The following is a 22,473-nucleotide window of genomic DNA, read 5'->3' as shown; positions in this document are numbered from 1 at the left end:
TAAATATTTGTCAGCTGCACTGGGGTGGTGGGAAGGCATTCTAGGCAAGATAAAAAGAAAGCAAAAAAGAGAATGCAGCTATGTGTGGCTCCAGGTCGGAGTCCCTCCCCCCTGCACCTAACCCAGCCACCCAGACGCACAGGAAAGATCTGGAACTCAGTCCTCCATGACTGTTCTGCTGCCCGGAAGTGGGGGCCCATGGTGGGACCACCTTCTCCTTCTTCTTCTCTGGCTAACTCAGTCTCCACGGTCCCCAGTTCAGTTCCATTGTCAGGGTCCAAGCTCTCCTGAGGACATGGGGACAGACCAAAGTTTACCCCTGACCTCTTCGTTGTCTGCCACCACCACTGTCCCAGGACCTTCCCTTCCAGCCTCGTCCACTTCCCACAACCTCTAGGACGGTGACGTTGCTGCCAATGGCCACAGTTGTGGTGATGACCAGAGGCGTGGGAGTCGGAGGCAGAGTTGGAGCTGGTGTCTCTGTCTTGGGGATGTCAGTGGAGGTCTGGAGGAAGGACAGAGAGGGTACCAGGTCTGCGGTCAGGACAATCAAGACAAAAGGGAGACGAAGGAGGAGACAGACTCTCTCTCCCAGAGCACCCAGTCTAGGGAGGGGGACAGAGGAGGATTCCAAAAAACACATCAGAGGGGTATGGGGCAGGGGGCTGGCCAGTGCAGGCGAAGGTGTGCTGGCTGAACAAGGACAGCCAGCAGGGGGAGCCCTTGTGTGTGGAGGAGGGGCAGGGCTGGCAGGGCTGGAAGGCCTGGAAGGCAGAGCGGGGCTGGCTCCAAAGCCCGGGGGTCAGGGTCAATGGCCACCACTCAGGGCCAGACTCCCGGAAGCCTATCCCGTACGTCCTCTCCCAAGGCAGATCTCAGCAGTCGGTCAGCCAGCCAGGCCGCAGTCAGAGAAGGAGTGGGAGCTCCTCCTGGCCTGGACAGCTGCAGAGGAACTGGGCCAAGGGCGCAAAGCAGGTGATGGGGGCCCAGGTGAAGGCTAAGGAAGGGGCTGAGAAAGGGTAGGCTACTCCTGGTGTCTCTGTTCTAGGCTGAAGTGATAACCCTCTTTCTCCCCACTGATGCGGCGAGCAGATGTAGTGCAACCAGTGACCCTCCAACCAAGGACCTCGACCAGTGGCCCACACCAGGGACACCTACCCAGTGACCCCCAATTATTCCTACAGCCGGTGACCCATTAATGACCCCCAATTAATGACCCATGACAAGTGATCCCCACTAAGGAACCTAACCAATGACCCATACACACCTACTAATAACTCGAATCATTGGCCTCCCACCCGTTATTTCTATAACCAGTGATCCATCAGTGGCCCCCTAATTAATGACCCCCATCAATGACTACAATCAGTTACTCTCCCATCCAGTGACCTCCCCAACAAATGACCCCACCCCACAATAAGTACTAACTAGTGACCCCCGATAAGCCCTACCAGTGACCCCTAACCAATCATTCCTCCTCACCAGTGATCCTCCAACAATGAACATCCACGAGTGAGCTCAACTAGCGCTCCCCGATCAACGACCCCCAAACAGTAATTCCACTAACCAGTGACCCATCAATGACTTCCCAACTAATTACCCATCAGGGACTCCCAAACTAACTATCTCATCCATGATCCCCTGAAAGGCACTCCCCCAACTACTGACCCCAACTGGTGACTCCACTAGTGCCTTCTAATCAGTGGCCCCCCACCGGTGACTTGCCCAACTAGCGATCCTCAGCAATGAGCCCCACACCATTAACCCTAAACTACAGACACCAATAACACCAACGGCGGCCTCCATCAATGACCTCTAACAGTGAACTCCAACTAGGAAACCCCCAAACATCAACCTCAGTCAGTATCTCTCTACAATGATCCCCCCTAACCAGCAATCTCTATCAGGGAGGCCAAATAGTGTCCCCCCAGTTAGCGACCCCCAATGAATAACCCTCACCCATGACCCCAACCAGTCAACCCCAAACAATGACACACTAACTAACGAACCCATCATTCACCCCAGCTAGTGGCTCCCCTTAAACAGTAGCCCTCATCAAGAGCCCCCTAATAATAAGGTACTCAACTGGGTGTGCCCCCTCTCTCTAGTCCCCGTGCAGAACTGGAAGTTGGGAGGGAGATATGAAAGAGTACCTAAGACAGGACCAGACCCCCCGACCGTGATCGGTCAGCTGAGAGAAGTCAAAGGTCAGTTATTGAAGACAAGAGGCAGAGACCTTGGACGAGGCACAAGGGATCAGTGGGGATTAGAGGTCAGAAGCAGGGCGGTCAAAGAACAGAGGGGAGAGATCGCAGACCCCTTACCTGGTTCTCCAGGGAGACAGGAGGTGGACTCAGGGCCAAAATTTCCTTGTTCTTCTTCTTCCTGCCCTTCCCCTTACGACCTCGCCCTTTCTTCTTCCCTTTTCCCTTCCCCTTCCGCCGAGGAGGAGGGGTTTCTGGCTCCCCCGGGGGTACCTGGGAAGAGGACTCCAGTCGGGTCCAGATTCCCTGAGTGGAGGCCCCATCACTCAGATCACCTGGGGTCATTCTGGCACATGGTCCATTGGTCCTATGTTTTAAAGCCAGGGGTCACTCAGCCCTGGGACCTGGGGTCAAGGTAAATCATATGATGAGGGGCCAAGGGTCAGTTATGTGACCTGAAGTCAAGGTCATTCACGCCTAAGAACAGTTTAAGGGTAGGGGTCACTCAGCCCCCTGGATAGGGCTCAGAATTCATTCATTCCTGAGACCTGGAGCTAGGGATGACTCAGCCAGCGACCTCAGGACAAGCCCCTTACTCACCCCTGTGGCTGTAGGAGCCAGGTCGTCACAGCCAGGAAGGTACTGCTCACAGGCTCGGAAGGCAGCCTGAGGGTCTGAGCTTATCAGCAGCTCCTGAATATCTCCCTGGGGAGAGAATGGGGGTCGGGGAAGGGGTCTGCAGGCTGACTCCGACCCCCATTCCAAGCATCAAGGTCTGGTGTTTTTCCACCCAAAGCATGCTAAGTATAGGGAGGGGTTAGCCCCACCATAGCCCCAGAAATCCTTCTGCCCCAAAAAACTGAGAGGAGGAAGATTCTATCAGGGTGACACCAAACCACAACCACAAGCCACACCCCACAACATCTGTCCCATCAGAGGCACATTTGTTCCTTCGCTCGTGGCACATGGTGACACCTACTGTGTGCCAGGTGCCCTTCAAGGTACTATAAGGAGGGAAACAAGATGATGAGGTCCCTGGACTGTCGTGGCACACATAACAACCACCACATCGAAAACACATCTGTCACAGAGCCACACGACTCCATGCCTTGCTGGCATCACACACCATCACAAGCAACAGCGCCGCCACACGTCACAACCTTATCCTCCCACCATGAGCCAAGTATGCACCATCGCAAATGATCAATTCACGGCTTTACAGTCTCACAGGCACACGCCACAAAGATGCACCAGGATGCCTCGCGCTCCCTTCCTCAGCTTCCTGGCGCTAAGTTGAAGCTGGATAGTTCCCTTCTCCGTTCTCTTCTCCAGATTCAGGCTGTGGACAAATCTCCCTCCTGCCTTCTGCCTCAGTTTCCCCCATCGCTGAAGCGCTACCTCAAAAGTCTCCTCCCCGAGGTCCTGGGTCCCCAGCACCGTAAGTCCAGCTGTGCTGATGAGTCGAGGTCCCTGGCTCAATACGGGGGGCTGAGGTTCACAGTCAGCCACCAGGGTCACCGTCCCACCATCCACACTGACCGCCACACGGTGCCACCTGCAAGGGGACAGTCTCAGTGGGGGCGTGCTCTCATCTCACCTCTCCTGGGACTCCCACTCTCCCCCCCCCCATATTCACCTGCCATCCGTGAGGTTGACCTGCTGGGGGAGGGGGCTGAAGGAGTCACCTAGGAGGTCCAGAGCCGGCCCCAACGCCAGGCCCAGCTGCCGGACACCACCCTCATTGTAGACGGATAGAAGGACAGAGTGGTTGGCTGGCCGGCCCCGCAGAGTGATCAGCACGGAGAAGTTCTCGGGAAAGTGCCCAGCTGGGAGGGCAGAGGGAAAGGGGCAGCTCAGACGGCCCGACTGACCCATGCTCCCGGGATGAACCACAGCCCCTCTCACCCTGACTCACCTTGAAAGAGCTCCCACGTGGGGACACCTAGCGCGCTGGCCTTGCCCACCCCGAATGCCCGGTCGCCCTGCGGGACCCTCTGGGGGCAGAGGCCGGGACCCTCGGGGAGCCCAGCCTGCCCCCCCCGCACGCCCAGGGCCTTCAGCACATCCACAGGGTCTGCTACGGAAAGAAGCCAGGGTGCGGGGCAGTTACAACAAGCCCAGCACTCTGCGTGAGTGGGTCGGGTTTGGGGGACTCAGCCCCCACCCCACCCCCCACCCCGGCTATGTTTGTGGCTCAGGGGGAAGCAGCAGTTCTGGGACACATACCCCCCTCACCACTCCACAGCTGTTCCAGCCTCATCAGCCTGTTGACTCCTGTTTTTTTCCCTTGGTTTTTGGTGAGAAAAAAAAAAGCTGACCTAGTTCTGGGATGAATCAAAGCTTCCTGGCCTGAGCCCCAGAGCCAAACTGTCCCCCTCTCCACACTCCCCCGCACCAGCTCCCTGGGGCTGCTTCCCAGGCCTGAAGCCCCCTTGCCAGGGGAAACCTGCTTAGAGAGGAGGGGCTCCTTGCGTGTGTTCTCCCCACCTCTTCCCTGGGCTCTCCTCCCTCTGACCTCCTCCTTGACCACCATCACCCATGACCTCCCTCTGACCACCACCTCCCCTGACTGCTTCCCTCTGACCTCCTCCTTGACCTTCATCACCCATGACCTCCTCCCTCTGACCACTACCCCTTTGCATTTCCTCCCTCTGACCATTCTTTCTCTGATCCCCACTGATTTCTTCTGGCCACCCCCTCTGACCTTCCTCTGCCTGACACTGACCACCTCCCTCTGACTACCACCTGACCTCTTCCCTCTTCCTATTGCAGTTTCTTCCATCTGACCTGTGGACCTCCCCATTTTATCACCCTCTCTGACCTTATCCTCTGATCACCTCTCTCTGATAACCTCCTGACCCCCTCCCTCTCATCCCAACAAAGGAAGGGACTGGTCCAGTCAGATCCTAACCCAGGCCGTCCTACCAGCCCCACCCGGTGCAGCCTGGCCAGTGTTAAGTGGAACCACATGGCTTGGGCAAGGGTGGGCGGGGTCTTCCCCTGAGCCCCAAACTCCTGCCTGATCTCCCCTCCCCCCAGCAGACTGTCCCACTGACCCCCTGACCCAGCCTCTTGGCAGGAGCCAGATTCTGCCATGACCTCACCCCGGGGGCGGCTCTACTGACTTCACCATTGGGATCCAGGGTGGGGGGCCAGACTTGTGGGAGACAGGGGTTTGGATGAGGGTTCCCCCATCCCAGCTCCTCCTGGGTCAGACCCCTCATTCTCCAAACTCTCCAGAGCCCTGTTCCAACCTCAGCTCTCTCTTGCCCCGAACCTCCTTTTGCTTTTTTTCTTCTCTCCCCCTCCCTGCCTTCTCTCTGTCCCACTTTCTGTGTCCAACTCTGAATCAGTCTTTCTCTCTCCCTCCCTCTCTTACTTCCCAGCTCTCTCTCACTCTCTAGCTCTCTGTCTCTGCCTCTTGGTATTTCCCTCGGTCTCACATCTGTTTCTCTCTGCATACCTCTATCTCTGTGCCTCTCTATATATATCTCTGTGTGTGGATTACTCCCTCCATCTCTCTCTCTCTCTCTCCCTCAGCACCCACCCCCCTAAGCCTGCTGCATCCACCGGCCCCATCTCTAATTGCCTGTTCTGTGGCTGGGCTGTTATTAAGAGGTATTTGGGTTACAGTCCCCTGGGGCTAAAATCTGGGCTCCCAGGCTCTGCTGACCACAAGGGTCACTCCCCCATGGAATGACCATCCCAGCTGCCCCCTCTCCGGGCGGGGGCCCAGGGGAGGGCTGAAATCCATGATTCCACCCCGTGTGGCTCTCCCAGGCTCTCCTTTCACCCAGACTCCACTTTCTATGCTGTGGGGAGGGGTCTCTCTTTGACCAACTGCTCATTAACATTTTAAAAGTCTTTCCCAGCATCTAACCCAAATGTCTCCTGCTTCAATCTGTGTTCCTTCTGTAAGGACCTTTCAGAAACCAACTGCCTTTTCTTTCCATGGCTGGCTTTGTGACAAGGAGACACACAAGAGGCATTGAGTCCTGCCTACAGGGCCAGGGGGGGCGGCAGTCTGTCAAGTAACCGGCTCGCCCTTCCCCCACAGATTCTCCCCTGTGCTGGTCAGGACCCCAGGGAGAGGCTAGGTGGGGTCTAGGATGTGGAAGAAGGCAGGCAGGGACCAGGCTGGGACATGGCTGGGACCCTCTCAGATGAGTAGGAGAGCCTAGGTGTGAGTGTCTGTGCAAACAGGTACGTGTGCGATTGTGTACATGCGTGAGACTGTGCAAGCACGTGTGTGACTGTATGGACCGGGGACTAGCTGAGCGTGTGCTTTGTAGCGTGTCAATGTCTGTGAGTGTTTGGCCTATGATGGAGGGATTAGGTGCAGTTCTTTGACTTGTCCTGGGGTCCTGGCAGTGAGCTCGAGGTCCTGCAGGTGATGAAGGGGAGTCTGTGATAGTAATAGCTCAGACTTGAGATGGAGGAGTGTGGTTATAGCGAGAGTGTGGCCAAGTCAGCGAGTGGGTGACTGGTTGAGAACGTCGACTGCATTGTATGGATGCCAGTGGAAGCATGTGTGAGAGTTTGAAAGTGTAGGTGGGTGACAAAAGCTGTGACCGTGTGGCGGGTGGCTGATGGGGTTGCCTTGGCCTGGGCACCAGGTGTTTAACGTTCTTCGTGTCCCAGGGGCCTTACATTCTGAGTGCATGCCTGAGGTCGCACGACCATGTGGATGTGTGACCGTGGGAGTGGGGCATAGGCCACTTTGGGATTATCCGCGTAAACAAACACCACACCGTAGCCACGCTACCTCTCTGGACTGCAGGGAAAAGGAGAAAGTGAGAAAGTGGGGGTGGGTGTGTTGGGGTCCTGAGTTCACCTTAGGGAGGGATTACGGGGAGGGCCTGACCTGGGGTATCTCAGACCAGGGAAGCCCCCCTCAATCACCACTTGAGGGACCACGACCTTCCCGAACCCCGGGGCGCCCCCGACCCAGAACCCTGCGGGGCGGGGCGCGGCGTCCAGCCAGATTCGTGCAGCTGGGCGTGCGTCAGCGCTGACTCACCCGTCCGGCGGCCCCCGGGACCCCTGGGGGGGCCCCTGAGAAATTCCTCAGAAAAAACACCCGAGGCTCGCATAGCTTGGGGGAGCAACTTCCACTCCCCCCGACCCCGCCCGTGCTCTGCCCCGCCCCGCCCCGCGCCCCGCCCCGCCTCGCCCCTCACCAAGGCCCTCCCGAGGCCCTGTCCATGGTGCTGATCCCGGCTCAGGGGAGCGCGGGGAGGGGGCAGGGGGGCAGAGATGGGGGGGAAAGGAGGTGGGCGCGCGCTAATTAGGGGCAGAGGAGAAAGAGGGGGAATAAGGCGAAGCTATCTGGGGAGACGCAAAGGGAGCTCTGAATCCCAGATCAACCCTCTCCCCTATTAGTCTCCGCTCACCATCCACCGTCCCCCTGAGAATCATCCTCATGGGCAAATATTTGGCCTCCCAGACCACAACCACAGCCCTCAGAGGGTCACCCAGAGACACACAATCACACGCATAACACACACACGGTTATTCTCAAAATCAGCCCCACACACAGACACACACTCCCCTACCCACAACTCAATCACATACTCGCCCAGGGGCCATCCCATCACCCAGATGCATACAATCATCGTCACCTCCCACACCCAGCACACACAGAGTTTCACTCCAAATGGCCGCATGCACATTGTTACACACATGTATACCTATAAATTGCATTCATTCCCACGCACCCACCAGGAAACAGGGTCACACGTTTCCCCGACTCCCCCCACCCCCAGCCAAACTGTCACACTCACAAACCGCCCAGAGTCAGACACTCGCCCCCCAATACCACACCGTAGCCACGCGCAACGTGCACGGCCCCCATGCACGCCCCCGACTCCCGACTCCACGCCGTCTTTGGGGACCTCGATGGATCCTGCACTCCGGGTCCTATTTTCTCCCTCCCGGCTCACCGGCCTGCGTCCGGGGGAGAAGCTGCAGAGACACCAGGAGCAGGCAGAGGCCGGCCCGCGGCTGGCCCAGGCCCCGGCGACTCCCCATTCCCGCGGGACCCACACTCAAGGCGGGGGGACCAGCCGGGGCGGCTGCGGGGCGCGGCGACTCCACGGGCTCGGGGCACTCTCGCGGCGGCCGGCTCCACTCGGGATCCACAGGAGACTGCCCGAGACCCCGCCCTGGCCTCGCCCTGCGCTCCAGCTCCGGGCCAGGCGGAGCTCGCGGAAGGGGGGGTAGCTGACAGCTGGTGGGTGGAATTGGGAAAGTTTGCGCTGAGCTCTGATTGCCCAGCTAGGGGTGGAGCCCTGGGCCGGGAGCTGGGCCCTTCTTGCCTCACCCCACAGGGTCGGAGGAGGGTCACTCCCACCCACCCTGAGAATCCGGGGTCCCAGCCTTAGCCCAAACCCTTTTCTCCTAACAGGCCCCGTCAAAGGAGATCTTAGTCCCATTCAAACTTTCAGCCTCCATCCAGGCCCCGGAATTAGGGGGTACAGCTTTATACCAGATCCTTTCTGTCTCAGCCAGGCCCCCAAATTCTGATGCCAAATTCTCACCCACCTGCCTGGTCCCACAATAAGAGGTACCGACCTCACTCCATACTTTCCCTGCAGGTCCCTAAATAAGGGATCTTCACCCCACCTCAAACTTCACCCCAGATTCCAAAATGGGGTTCCTAGCCCCACCCCCAAACCCTCACCACAGATTCCCAAACACAGTTCTCACAGTTCTTTCAACCCCCAAAGTCTTAGTCTTCAAATAAAGGCTCCCACCTCCATCCCCAGCCCTCTTCTCCCTGACTCAGGCCCCAGATGGATGCCCCAGCTCCATCCTCACACATGGCCCATTAAATCAGGGAGTATGGCCCCACCCTAAGCAGGGCGCTGCCACAGGGAGGGGTGGACCCCTGCCATTCCTGGGGTGAGGCAGAACCCCCCCCACCCCACTGGGACCCCCCCCACCCCCATGTGAGGATGCCCCAGCGGGTCAGGTCAGGTGGAGCTGTCTGTGCAATTGAACAAGCACAGACATGCAGGATCTGAAGGAGATTCTGCAAGGAGGAACCCAAGGGGCATATCCCGGGCCCTGAACTGCCCACTCCCCCCGCCCCAAGGCCAAGAGGGAGAAGCCGGCAGTGTCTCCCTCCCGGCCTCTGGCTCCTCAGACAAAGAGACTCTGTGTCCTTAGGGAGGAGGGGGTGGGGCCCCATCTGGCCTGAGGGGGAGAGGGGGGCCCTGAGTAGGGGGGAGGAGAGGGGATCTCCCCAAGCTGCTCCTCCTCCCTCTCCAGGGACATCAGAGACTAAGACTTTTCTAGCTAAAAGACTCATAAAGTTCCTGCCCTGCCTTGCTCTGTCGGGAAGTTCTTCCTAGAGTCTAATCCCACGTTCTGACATTTCTGCCCATTCTCTTTGAACGGACCCTTCTGGGACCACACTCTTGGTCACCTCTCTCCAATCACAGATTCTTTGCCCAGAGTAGAGACAGGAAGAGAACACCTCCACTTATTCCCCACACTCCCTGAAACTGCCCCCAGCCCTGGATAATTTATCATCATAACAAAAGCCCCCAGTTTTGAGTGTAGCAGCGAGAGGAAATTTTCGACAGATAAGAGGAAGGGACTATATTGAAGTTAAGGGATTCCCCCCAGCTGCCTGCCCAAAGTCAGTTCATAACTGGGGGCTCCCAGGGCCCCCTTCATCCTGCAGGGAGTCAGGTGGGGGGTGCTTAGGAGGGGACAGATGAGCAGATAGATGATGGGTGGCGGGAGTCAGGTGCTGGCCAGCAGAGGTCACGCGTCCAGGAAGGGATCAACATGGCCGACGCAGCCCGGACTGTACTGATCTCAGGATGCTCCTCGGGGATTGGCCTGGAGCTCGCAGTGCAACTGGCTCGTGACCCCAGGCAGCGCTACCAGGGTAAGGGGACCAGGCTGAGGCTGGGAAGGACAGGGATGGGCATGGCCTCCCAAGACCCTCAGCTCTCCCAGCACTGTTTCCACTGGTCCATGACTTCGACTGCATTTGTGGGCTTGGGGAGGACCCAGGACACACGGAGGCCCCCTTCCCACCTCTGCCTGTGAATCATCCCCTCATCCAAAGAATATTTCTAATGCACCTATTGGGTGCCAGAAACACAGCTGCGAACAAAATAGACAAAAATCTCTGTTCTAGGTAGTGATGTAGTGGGGGAGGCGAGGGAGAACAAACAACAAACAGATTTTTAAATTGTATTATGTTGCTGGTGCAGATAAGTGGTCAGAAGCAAAATAAAGCAAGTGGGGTGAGTGTGGGTGATATTTATTTTTAGAAGGGCTGGCTGGGGAGGGCTTCTCTGAGGTTTCACTTAGTCATTCCCTAAGAGTCCCCACCCCCACTCCTCCCCAGATTAACGCTCCAAGATAAGCCTCTTAAGTGACCCTGACCTTGAGGGTTTAAGGAGGAGAGGGCTCTAGGTCTAGAGACTTGGCCCCGTGCCACTCTGGAATCAATGGCCCCAATCTGCACCCCACCCATGGGAACCTCTGACCCAGAGCACACTGGAGTCGAAGTAAGCAAAGGGCCGTTACTTAAGAGGAGGATGCAGGGGTGAGGGCATTGCCCCAGTTGGCAGAGTTGCTTCTCCCAGCCCTCTGCCCTCTGTCTTAGAGACATGCACAGCTTTGGGTGTGACAGTCTGGGTACCAGTGTGCAGAGAGGTAATCGTGCAGTATGTGTCCCTGTGGGCTGGCAGATGAATGTCTAACACTGCTGAAGGATGATGCTTATTGACTGCTTGCAATGTGCCAGGCTTCCATCTAAGTGTTTTGCATATAGAAAGTCATTTAATCCCCACATCACCCCGATAAGGTGGACACTATCATTTGCTCCATCTTAGAAATGATGAAACTGAGGCACCGACTGCCAAAGGTCCTTGCCCAAACTTACATGCGCTCACAGACAACATGCAAATGTGTCTGTGATTGTGGGTGCAGGCGTTGGGGAGGGGGGGTACAAACATGTGTACAGGTGCATGAGCTCAGCACTCAGGCAAACCCAGGTTGAAATCTCAGTTCTCACACTTGCTAGGGGTGGACCAGGCAAGAAACTTCACTGTGTTGAGCCTCAGTGTGTTAATGGGGATAATAATATTACCTACGTGTTCTGATTACTATTGCTAAAAGCAAATCACCCCAAAATGTATGGCGTAAAACAGCTGCAATCATCTATCTCTCATGGCTTACAAAGGTCATGCATCTGGAAGGGCTCAGCTGGGCACTTCGGGCTCAGGGTCAAAGGCTCACAGAGGAGACTGGAACATGTCAGGTCTGGGCAGGCACCTCTCTCTCTTCCAGTAATCTCAGGGCTCCTGCATGTGGTCTTTCTATCTGGGCTAGCTTGGGCTTCTTCCCAGCATGGTGGCCTCAGGACAGCTGGGCTGCTATAGGGTGGCTGAAGCCTATAGTGAGTATTCCAGCAAGCAAAGCAGAAACTGCAACATCTTTTCCATCCTCATCTCAAAAGCCACACAGTGTTACCTTTACCATAGTCTATTGAGTCCCAACTAGCCACAAGATTCAAGGGGAGAGGAATCAGATTTCATGGGCTGATGGGTGAGCAGCTAGGTTCTAGAAGAGCATGTGTGATAAAAGATGTTGAGGCCATCTTTGGAAAATAAGTCAATGACCTAATCATAGGATTCTTGTAAGGATTAGAGTTAGTGTTTATAAATGTGTTTAGCATATTATCTGGCATATAGTAGGTGTTCAATAAATCGGAACCTATGTTGATGATGTAAATGGGGCTATTCATACTTGCATGTGCATATTTGCACATGTTGACTTTAGGTGTGCATGCGTTTCTTTTCTCAAGCCATCTGTTCTATATTTATTTTATCATCTTACCTACTGGTTTTGAATTCCATGAAGGCAGGGACTTTATCTTATTTCATGCAATAGCCTCAGCACCTAGAATAGTGCATAGGGTGTAGTAGATGCTCAATAAATGTTTGCTAGATGAGTGGATGGATGGATGGAAGTATATACAAATATCTGTACACAAGTATGCATTTGTGGTTGTATGGCGAATGTAGGTGTATAAATCTGTGGGTCTCCGTTCCTCTGTGACTACTCGTGTAAAATATCACAGGAATATGTAAGTCCACACACAGGGTAAAGGAACCTAGTGCCTGCTCCAACTCTGTTCTCTGTCCCCAGTGGTGGCCACCATGAGGGACCTGGGAAAGAAGGGGACACTGGAGGCAGCTGCTGGGGAGGCTCTGGGTCAGACCCTCACCGTGGCCCAGCTGGATGTGTGCAGTGATGAGTCAGTGGCCCAGTGTCTCAGCTGCATCCAGGGAGGGGAAGTGGACGTGTTGGGTGAGTCTGAGCATCCCCTGGGGTCACTCGCCCCCTCCCTGGCCCAAGCATAGATCCTTATCACAGCAAGTTCTTTCCAGTGTCTGGGCACTAGCTGTCTTCTTTCCCTAATAACCTCTGACCCTGGACAGAAGGGGTAGATCAGTTGGCTAAGAGCCCAGGATACCATTCAGTTTATTAGAGATACAAGAAATATACTGAGACCTGGGGATAGGGTGGATTTTATCGAATAGAAATTCTCACATATGGAGAAAACCATATGTGGTTGGGAAAATTAATTTGATGAGTCATTGTGGGAAAGGAGCATGATGAAGAAGCAACTCATGGTCCCTAAACGGTCTTCTAAGGAGGGTGTGGCTGTTTTGATGCAATTTGGGGTCAGAGCTGAATTGCTCATGCATTAAAGTGGAGGCTGTTCTCAGCAGCCCTCTTCCCCACCCATGGCTCAGAGTCCCCTATAGCAAATGCTGAACTATATTTAAAGATTATCAATGCTACACATTTGTCCACCCAGGATACCTTGGACTAGTCCTGAACTTGGAGTGGGGGAGGGGTGGGATAATTTAGGGAGTGTCCCTGGGGGAGTGACACTAGAAGGGTTGGGGGACTTCAAAGTAACCCTCAGCCCTACCCCCTTAGTGAATAATGCTGGAGTGGGCCTGGTGGGGCCCTTGGAGGGGCTCAGCCTAGCTGCCATGCAGAACGTCTTTGATACCAACTTTTTCGGGGCCGTCCGTCTGGTCAAAGCTGTACTTCCTGGCATGAAGAGGAGACGACAGGGCCACATCGTGGTGGTCAGCAGTGTCATGGGGCTGCAAGGTGAGCCCTGGGGATGCACCCCTGGGAATTCTCCCAGCTTCTGACCCTCCCCCGACTGAAAGGTTGGCAACTAGGTTTTAGCTCATATTCCCTAAATATGCCTGCATTGAGAAGCATTCTGCAGCTCAGGAGGAAAAAGTTCTGGGATAGATTAACTATGTCTACCATGGTACAGGAATAGACAGGGGTGGTATAGATGCTGCCAAAGGCCATCCACATCCATTATCAACCCCACTTCTGGAAACCTCCAAAAATTCCTTCCAACCATCCCACAAAACTCAAAGGAACCATCAGCACTCCTCCTGAGACTCCTTCTTGCCCAAACACCTCCCACCAGGCTCCAGAGATGTCTAGATTTGGGACCCTGAGGTTCTGCAGGAAAAAGAGCAGAGATCGACTAATGATGTCTGCTATGGGCCTACTATGGAGGCCATCTACTTGCCATCCTTTCTCCCGGTCCCTTCCTCCTTGAACCTCTCTAGACTCCCTTCCTTTCCCTGGAAATTTCCTCGGATCTGCCCCCCTCCCCAGCAGTCCCCTAAGGAATCCACCCTACTTGTTACCCTGTCATGGAAAAGCTGCATTTACTCAGCCCCATCCCTTCAGCCCCTCTTCCAGCTGAACCTCCTGATCTTGGAAGGGAGGGGGACACATTCACTGCTCAACAGGGACCAATAAAGACCTTGGTGAATGGCGCTTGCCCTTGGGGAACCTGGGTATCCCATGCCCAAGTGGCCCAAGGGTTTAGAGGATAGAGGGAAATAGGAGACTTCCCTGGGCTGAGGGTGGATGGAACACTGCCAGGAAAAGGTGGGACCTGGCACCCCAAGACAACCTCATCCTGACCCCATATGCTCCCATCACATACACCCATCAGGTAGGCCCCAGATATGCTCTGATCCCTAAATCCTCTTTGCTCTGTCTCCCAAGACCCCATCCCTCTGGACCCACAAAGCCCATCACCCAGACCCCCAAAGAGCCCACCTTCCTGTAATCCTCTCAGGTGTCGTGTTCAATGAAGTCTATGCGGCCTCCAAGTTCGCCATGGAGGGATTCTTCGAGAGTCTGGCTGTCCAGCTACTGCAGTTCAACATCTTGTGAGGCGGGCACTTGGACAGTGACAGGGGAATGAAGGCAGTGATGGGACAGACAAGGGGAGGGGCGTAGCGAGGAGATGGGGGAGCAAGGAGGCATGAAACAATGATGGGAGAAGCAGGGGAGTGAAGAGGAAAGATGGACGGTAATGGGCAAAATGGGGCAGCGAGCGTGTTGGGGCTCAAGACCCTCTCCCCCTACCCCTGTTCCCAGCATCTCCCTGGTGGAGCCGGGCCCGGTGGCCACCGAATTTGAAGGGAAGCTCCTGGAGCAGGTTTCCACAGCCGAGTTCCCAGGCACTGACGCTGACACCCTGAACTACTTTCGGAATTTGTACCTCCCAGCCTCCAGGGAGCTCTTTCACTCTGTGGGACAGAGCCCACAGGATGTGGCCAAGGTGAGTGGGGGGCCCAGAGCCCCAGGACATGGCTCAGGTATGTGAGGGGGCCCCTCCCGACAGAACCTCCCTCTCCTTGGGTCCCAAAGCTCAGGGCTCTACCCCACAGGTAATTGTCAAGGTCATCGGCTCAGCCAGACCACCCTTGCGCAGACAGACCAACACCCGCTACACTCCCCTGATCGCCCTCAAAGCCATGGACCCCTCCGGCAGCCTGTATGTGCAAACCTCCCATCGCCTACTCTTCCGCTGGCCACGCCTCCTCAACCTTGGCCTTCGATGTCTGGCCTGCAGCTGCTTCCGTACCCCAGTGTGGCCCCAGTGAGCAGAGCCTCACCCAACCCTCCTCACCCCTGAACAGCCAAGCCTCTTTGGTTCACATCCATCCCAGGCCATACAGACTCTTCACTCATTCATTCATTCAGCAAACTCTGCTTGACCCATTCTGTGCCTGGGCATTGCTGGGACCCCAGAGAGCCCTCAGCCTCTAGACACAGACCCCTCTGCGGTCAGGGCTGGGGCAGAGAGAGGGGACCCTGGGACTCTGGAACCCTGGGCTGAGGAGCCCAGATCAGAGAGCTGGAGTTGTGTCTGGGAAGGCAATGGAGGCTTCCTGGAGGAGGGGGCATTTTTGCTGGACCTTGAAGGATGAGACAGACTGCCTCAGTCAACCTCTGGACTTCGTTATCTTCGGTCTGTGGATTCTGGGATGATCCAAACATCCCCATCCCTCCTCCCCGCCTATACACACAGCCAAAGCTGGTTTGACTAAGGGGTCTCCAGACTTTTCTGGTCACATACTCCATCAGTAAAATCTGTTCGTGCATACACCGGCAATGTATGTATACTTTTTCACAAAATATATATTTGTAACCACTAGCAATCACTGTATTTAATAAAGTTCAATTTCTTACATCTAAATAAAAAATTAAAAAGCAATAGGGTCTATCTCACACCTATTAGCATGGCTACATCAAAAAAAAAATTGCCCAGAAAATAACAAATGTTCACAAGAATGTGGAGAAATTGGAACCCTGTGTACTGTTGGTGAGAATGTAAAACGCTCCAGCCACTATGGAAAACAGTATGGCAGTTCCTCAAACAGTGAAATAGAATTATCACATGACTCAGCAATTCCATTCCTGGGTATTACCTGAAAGAATTGAAAACAGGGTCTTGAAGAGATATTTGTGTACCCATGTTCAGAGCAGCCTTGTCCACAATAGGCAAAAGGTGGAAGCAACCCAAATGTCCATCAGCAGGTTACTGGATAAACAAAATGTGATCCACCCATACAATGGAATATTTATTCAGCCTTAAAAAGGAAGGAGATTCTGACACATGCTACAACATGGATGAATTTTGAGGACATTATGCTGAGCAAAAGAGGCCAGACACAAAAAGGACAAATACTGTATGATTCCACTTATATGATGTCCCTAGAGGAGTCAAATTCATAGAGGCAAAGTAGAATGGTGGGTGTCAGGGGCTGGGAGAGGGAGGAACAGGGAGTTAGTGTTGAATGGGGGCAGAGTATCAATTTTGCAAGATAAAGAGTTCTTGGAGATGGATGGTGGTGACAGTTACACAACAACGTGAAGGTACTTATCACTAATGAACTGTACACTTAAAAATGGTGAAGATGGTCAATTTTGTGTCATGTGTATTTTAGCCCAATTTTAAAAAATTTAAATCAATAGGGGTCTCATCTGAACCCCTGAGACAGTGTCCCCAAATTTCTTGGCCCTCCTCTTGAGAATTCGGAAGTGGATGGACTCTGGGCATAAATGCTGGCTCTTCCTCTCGTTCAGTGGGTGGCCCTGGGCAGGTGACTCCCCTGATGTCATCTTCTGCCAAGCAGGGTTAGCAATAACAGTGCTGAAATGAAAGTCCTCTGGACTGTTTCATTTCACTTGCAGTTTTTGTTGTGGTTTGTGTTCAAACCTTGGAATGCCAAGCTCTGGGCAAAGTGTTTAATTAATGTTTGCTCTGCAGTTTAATGAGATGAAGCCACTCAGAACGTCCCCATTTGCCAGGGGCAGAGGGGAAGGGGCAGGAATCGAGTCTGGGGCTGTCCAACTCAGTCTATGCTGCTCTTTAGGGGTCTCTCGTGATCTTTTCTAGGAAAAGGGAAACTGAGTCCGGGACCCTCAGAAGAGGTCTCTTTGAGTCATTGCAGAGATAATGGGGGCTATTTAATATTTTTTCAAATCAACTCCTCCCTTCCCCTCTCCCATACTGGACTTTTGAAGCAATGTTGGAATACCTGAAAAAGAATATGTGAAAGTAGAGAGTGGTGATGGTTGCACAAGTTTATGAATCCACCAAAAACCACTGAATTGTGCATTTAAACAGGGCAAATTTTATGGTATATGAATGACATCTCAATTTTTATTTTTTATTTTTTTGGAGTCTATCCCAGTAATTTTATTTCACATGACCTGAATATTGATTTTTTAATTAATTTTTATTGGAGTATAGTTGATTTACAACGTTGTGTTAGTTTCAGGTGTGCAGCAAAGTGATTCAGTTATGCATATACATATATCCACTCTTTTTTAGATTCTGTTCCCATATAGGTCATTACAGAGTATTGAGTAGAGCTCCCTGTGTCAATTTTTAAATTAAATTAATTTTTTAAAAGAATAGATGAAATGCACATGTGCAAGAGGTCTTTACCCAGGAGGCTCACCCCAGGATTACATCAATCAATTTCCACCACCTCTGGCTTCCGGTTATGTTGGGTTCTGCCAGTGGGAGGGGAAAGGCCACGGCGTTTGTCCCTCAAGCTCCTTCCATGCAGGTCACTGTGGATTTGCAGCATCCCTCTATCTCAGCCCCAGCTCAAGTTTCTGAGGACCACCCCCTCCTTTTGCCCCTTTCAGCTAAAGATGGTGATGGGACCCCACGGTCGCCAGCAGGGCGTCACGGCTCCTTACCCCCGACCCTTCCCTTAACCATCGTTCCTGTCCTCATCGCTTCCCAAATTACTCACTGTGAGTGTGCTGTCTCTTTCCATCCAAGATGCTGACTGATGTAACATATGCACTTGACAAAGCAGAGGAGCAAAATGCATACACACTAGCCCACCATCAGACTCTACCATTAGAACATTATCGATATTCACTGTCTGCCTCACCCCAAAGGTCTCCACTGTCCTGAATTTTATGTCCAGCATTCTCTTGCTTTAAAAAAAAAAAAAAAATCCTTTAGAACTCTACTCAATATTCTGTAATAACCTATATGGGAAAAGTATCTGAAAAGGAATAGATATATGCATATGTATAACTGAATCACTTTGTTATACACTTGAAACTAACACAACATTGTACATCAACTATACTCCAATAAAAAATAAAGATTAAATTTGAAAAATGTTTTTAAAATTCCTTTAAATAATTTATTTTAAAAGACACATTTATCTCCTTACCAAGAAGAAAAAGCCATCATACCCACCATGAGTGAAGCTGAACTCGATACTTATTTGCAGGTGGCGCGTACAGTATTCCAAACCCCCTACGTATAGACTCTTGGTGCAAGAAAACACCAGACCTTCTCTCCCAGCTTCTCTTGCAGCTAGAGGGTGAGCATGTGATCCTGATTCCACTCTGCAGGTGCACAGGATTTAGAATTGAGAGTTGGCCGCCCACAGAAGGGATCAGGAAGAAGAGAGATAGCAGAAGGGACAGGAGCGTGGCATTGCCAGTGTTGGCAGCAAAAGCCAGAGCCTCTGGTTGGTTTCAGGGGGATGATTTAAGCTGTGATCTTAGCTGCTGCCCTGCGCTGCCACTTTGTCCCTTTCAGTCTTACAAGGCTGGTGATTCCATGAGCCCTCAGGATCTACCCAAGAAATTCCTTTGCAGCTTAAATCACACTGAGTCAGTTTCTGTTGCATATAAGGAAGAATCATCATCAATCCAGATGGCAACTATAAAAACAAATGCAGTGCGGGGAGGGATGCTGTTATTAAATTCCAGGGGGATGCTATTGGTGACCAGCAGAGACTGGCCAAAGCTCAGGAGGTGATAATAACAAGCTAACCCTTGACTCTTTATTTCTACACTCATGCCCCCATCACCTCATCTTTACATCCTAGCTGCTCAAGCCAAAAATCTTGGCGTCGTCTCTATTTTCTCTCTTTCACATCTCACAGCTAATCTATCAGGAGATCCTGTTCACCTGACCTGCAAAGTATATTCAGAACCAACCACTTCAAAACACCTTCTTGGCCCCTAACCTACTCCAACCACCATGATTTCTCACCTGGAATATTGCACCAGCCTCCTCCTCTTCTGCGTTTTCCTCCCTGCATATAGATATAAAAATATCTTTCGGGCTTCCCTGGTGGCGCAGTGGTTGAGAGTCTGCCTGCCAATGCAGGGGACACGGGTTCGAGCCCTGGTCTGGGAAGATCCCACATGCCGCGGAGCAACTGGGCCCGTGAGCCACAATTACTGAGCCTGCGCATCTGGAGCCTGTGCTCCGCAACAAGAGAGGCCGCGATAGTGAGAGGCCCGCGCACCACGATGAGGAGTGGCCCACGCTTGCCACAACTAGGGAAGGCCCTTGCACAGAAACGAAGACCCAACACAGCCATAAATAAATTAATTAATTAATTAAAAAAAAAATCTTTCAAAGAGGTAAAACATTCACAGTGCTTTTAAAAATAAAAAATATATATGAAGAAATATTTTTTAAACAATTCTCTTACCCTCATCTTTCCTCAACTGCCCAATTCCTGATCCCCCACCACTGCCTGTTATAACTTGCATGAGTTATTTATCCAGGTTTTCTTTCTGATTATACAAAGGGGAAAAAAACCTGATGAATGGATAAACTGTGGTATATAGCCACAAAGGAATAGTAGTCAGCCTTAAAAAGGAAGGAAATTCTGACATGTGCTACAACATGGATGAACTTTGAAGACATTATGCCTAGCGATATAAGCCAGATATAAAAGGACAGATATATTGTGTGATTCCATTTATATTAGGTACCTAGAGTATGCAAATTCATAGACAGAAAGTAAAATAGTGGTTCAAAGAGGCTGGGAAGGGGGAATGGGGAGTTAGTGTTTAATGGGGACAGAATTTTAGCTTGGGAAGATAAAAAGAGTTCTGGAGATGGATGGTGGTGATGGTGGCACAACAATATGAATGTACTTAATGCCACGGAACTGTACACTCAAAAACGGTCAAAATGGTAAATTTTGTGTTGTGTATATTTTATCACAACTTTAAAAGTAAATATGGGGGCTTCCCTGGTGGTGCAGTGGTTGAGAATCTGCCTGCTAATGCAGGGGACATGGGTTCGAGCCCTGGTCCGGGAGGATCCCACATGCCGCGGAGCAACTAGGCCCGTGAGCCACAATTACTGAGCCTGCGCGTCTGGAGTCTGTGCTCCGCAACAGGAGAGGCCACGATGATGAGAGGCCCGCGCACCGCGATGAAGAGTGTCCCCCGCTTGCCGCAACTGGAGAAAGCCCTTGAACAGAAACGAAGACCCAACACAGCCATAAATAAATAAATAAATAAATAAATAAAATTTAAAAAAAAAAGTAAATATGGAGTATTTTAGTGGAAAAACATGAATATTCACTTTTTTTAAACTTTTTCACAAAAAGCAACATACTATACACATAAGTGTGAACTTTGGTTCTTTCCTTGAATAATACGTCTTAGGAGTTTCTCACATCAGCCCGAGAAGACTTCCTCATTCTTTGGTTCAGCTGCAATATATTCCACTGTGTAGATGGACAATAATTTATGCAACTGATCCTGTAGTGATGAATCTTTGGGCTCTCTTCAATCTTTGGCTATGATAGAAATGACTGCAATGAATAGCCTTGTGTTTATACATCGTTTCACACGTGTGCAAGCATTTCTGTCATGGGATTAATTGGCCAAAGAAACTAAGCATTTGTAATTTTTATGAACATCACCAATTTCACCTCTACTGGGGAGGACTGATGTCCACATGTTAACATGCTTACTTCCCCACAGCCTCACCATACTGGGCGTTATCGATCTTCCAAAGTTTTGCTGATCTAATGCATAAAAATTAGTATCTCACATTCCTCTTATTTTAACTTGCATTGCTCTTATCATGAGTGAGGCCCAGTGTCTTTTAGTGCGTTAAAGAATATTTGTGTTTTATTTTTTGTGGACATCCTGACTACAACTTTTGCTCAATTTTTTTTCCTATGGGATTGTTTATATTTTATTATTAATTCTTAGAAACTCTTTACATATTATGAACATCAAGGGGTCTATAGTAGGAAGTGCAGATACCTTTTCTCAGTTTTTTTTTAAACTTTTCTGTGGTGGTATTTGGTCTTATTTTTATGCTGTGGAATTATTCATCTTTGTCATCGTTGTTACTTTTGGACTTCGAGTCATAGGAACAAAGGACATCCCCAGACTAATTTTTTAACACAGAAAGAAAATGTCACTCCCCTTTTCAAAACTCTCCACTGGTTCTCTCTCTAACTTAGATTCAGATCCACAGCGATGTGGCCTCCTACACGATCTGATCCCTGAATATTCAGCTCAGATTATATCCCACTCTCTCCCTATCAGTCACTCCATTCCCAGAACATGGACCTCCTTGTTGTTTCTTAAACGCTCCACACACACTTCCACCTCAGGGCCTTTGCACTTGCTCTTCCCTCTGCCCAGAATAATTTTCCCAGATATCCACATGTCTCCCCCCTTCAACTCATATAGGGACTCAAATGTCACCTCCTCAGAGAGGCCCCCTCTCTATCCCCTGAACCTGCTTTTTTTTTTTTTTAATTTAATTTTATTTATTTTATTTTTGGCTGTGCTGGGTCTTCGTCGCTGTGCGCGGGCTTTCTCTAGTTGCGGTGAGCGGGGGCTACTCTTTGTTGCAGTGTGTGGGTTTCTCATTGTGTGGCTTCTCTTGTTGCGGAGCACAGGCTCTAGGCACGCGGGCTTCAGCAGTTGTGGCCTGCGGGCTCTAGAGTGCAGGCTCAGTAGTTGTGGCACATGGGCTTAGTTGCTCCGCGGCATGTGGGATCTTCCCGGGCCAGGGCTCAAACCCATGTCCCCTGCATTGGCAGGCAGATTCTTAACCACTGCGCCAACAGGGAAGTCCCATCCAATTATTCTTAATTTACTGAAACTTTTTTGGTCTCAGCCTAAATACCACTTCCTTCGGGAAGCCTTCCTTGACTCCCCAGGCTAGATGAGATAGCAGGCTCCTCTGGGCCCTTGCAGCTTCTTATTTATGGGTAGTTCTCCCTGGCCCGGCTGTGAGCTCTGTGGGGACACATATCATTGAAATTCCATGGTGCTTTCAGACCCAGTAATCAACCCCAAAGATGATTGCTAAATTATTCTTTCTCCCCTCTTAGCAATAAGCTTCTCTTGAAAACTCTCACTGCCTTCAGAAACCTCCTTTGACCAGCAGAGGAGGCATGCGATTCCCTTAGGGATCTGGAAGCAAAGCCAGTTCTTGAAGCCCTGAGGAAACCAAGAAATGACCCAAGGAGCCGTGGCTGGGACTGGAATTGACCAAACTGGGCACATCCCGGCATACCGTCCACGCTAAGACGCTCCTGACACCTCCTACCAGAGCGATCAACTCTACCTCTCTGAG

General features: G+C 51.8%; 2 protein-coding genes across 8 annotated transcripts in view; one reads left to right on the top strand and one right to left on the bottom strand.

Annotated features, from left to right (window-relative positions):
• COL5A3 (collagen type V alpha 3 chain) overlaps positions 1–8,358 on the bottom strand; it is a 37,651-nt gene extending 29,293 nt beyond the window's left edge. For 3 of the 7 annotated variants that reach the window (XM_082379997.1, XM_082379994.1, XM_082379996.1), the window contains exons 1-8: positions 8,147–8,358; positions 4,120–4,281; positions 3,841–4,030; positions 3,603–3,759; positions 2,805–2,909; positions 2,325–2,477; positions 392–505; positions 141–287 (exon numbers count right to left, since the gene is read on the bottom strand). In XM_082379997.1, coding sequence (XP_082236123.1) covers positions 141–287; positions 392–505; positions 2,325–2,477; positions 2,805–2,909; positions 3,603–3,759; positions 3,841–4,030; positions 4,120–4,281; positions 8,147–8,234 — 1,116 coding nt within the window. In that variant the 5' untranslated portion in view covers positions 8,235–8,358. Of the gene's footprint in view, positions 1–140; positions 288–391; positions 506–2,324; positions 2,478–2,804; positions 2,910–3,602; positions 3,760–3,840; positions 4,031–4,119; positions 4,282–4,439; positions 4,507–8,146 lie in introns of those variants that run through there. The other 4 variants (XM_082379998.1, XM_082379995.1, XM_082379992.1 and 1 more) reach the window with 3 other exon arrangements.
• Positions 8,359–9,466: 1,108 nt separating this feature from the next.
• RDH8 (retinol dehydrogenase 8) lies at positions 9,467–19,180 on the top strand. Its single transcript, XM_082378894.1, has 6 exons — positions 9,467–10,104; positions 12,381–12,542; positions 13,182–13,361; positions 14,365–14,458; positions 14,670–14,853; positions 14,963–19,180. Exons 1-6 carry the CDS (start codon positions 10,002–10,004, stop codon positions 15,176–15,178), a joined length of 939 nt encoding a protein of 312 aa, XP_082235020.1. The 5' UTR covers positions 9,467–10,001; the 3' UTR covers positions 15,179–19,180.
• The last annotated feature ends 3,293 nt before the right edge of the window (positions 19,181–22,473 follow it).

Source organism: Balaenoptera borealis (genome assembly GCF_965194805.1).
Source record: "Balaenoptera borealis genome assembly, chromosome: 2".
Classification (NCBI taxonomy): domain Eukaryota; kingdom Metazoa; phylum Chordata; class Mammalia; order Artiodactyla; family Balaenopteridae; genus Balaenoptera; species Balaenoptera borealis.
Note: the sequence above shows the minus strand (reverse complement) of the source record. Positions and strands in the feature narration are given on the sequence as shown.

What these genes read in the sequence shown, in the direction of transcription:
- RDH8 (XM_082378894.1), top strand. Translation starts at nt 10,002, where the DNA reads ATGGCCGACGCAGCCCGGACTGTACTGATCTCAGGATGCTCCTCGGGG. An exon ending in CCCCAGGCAGCGCTACCAGG is followed by an intron (nt 10,105 to 12,380) that starts GTAAGGGGACCA and finishes CTCTGTCCCCAG; the next exon opens with TGGTGGCCACCATGAGGGAC. An exon ending in AGGGGAAGTGGACGTGTTGG is followed by an intron (nt 12,543 to 13,181) that starts GTGAGTCTGAGC and finishes CTACCCCCTTAG; the next exon opens with TGAATAATGCTGGAGTGGGC.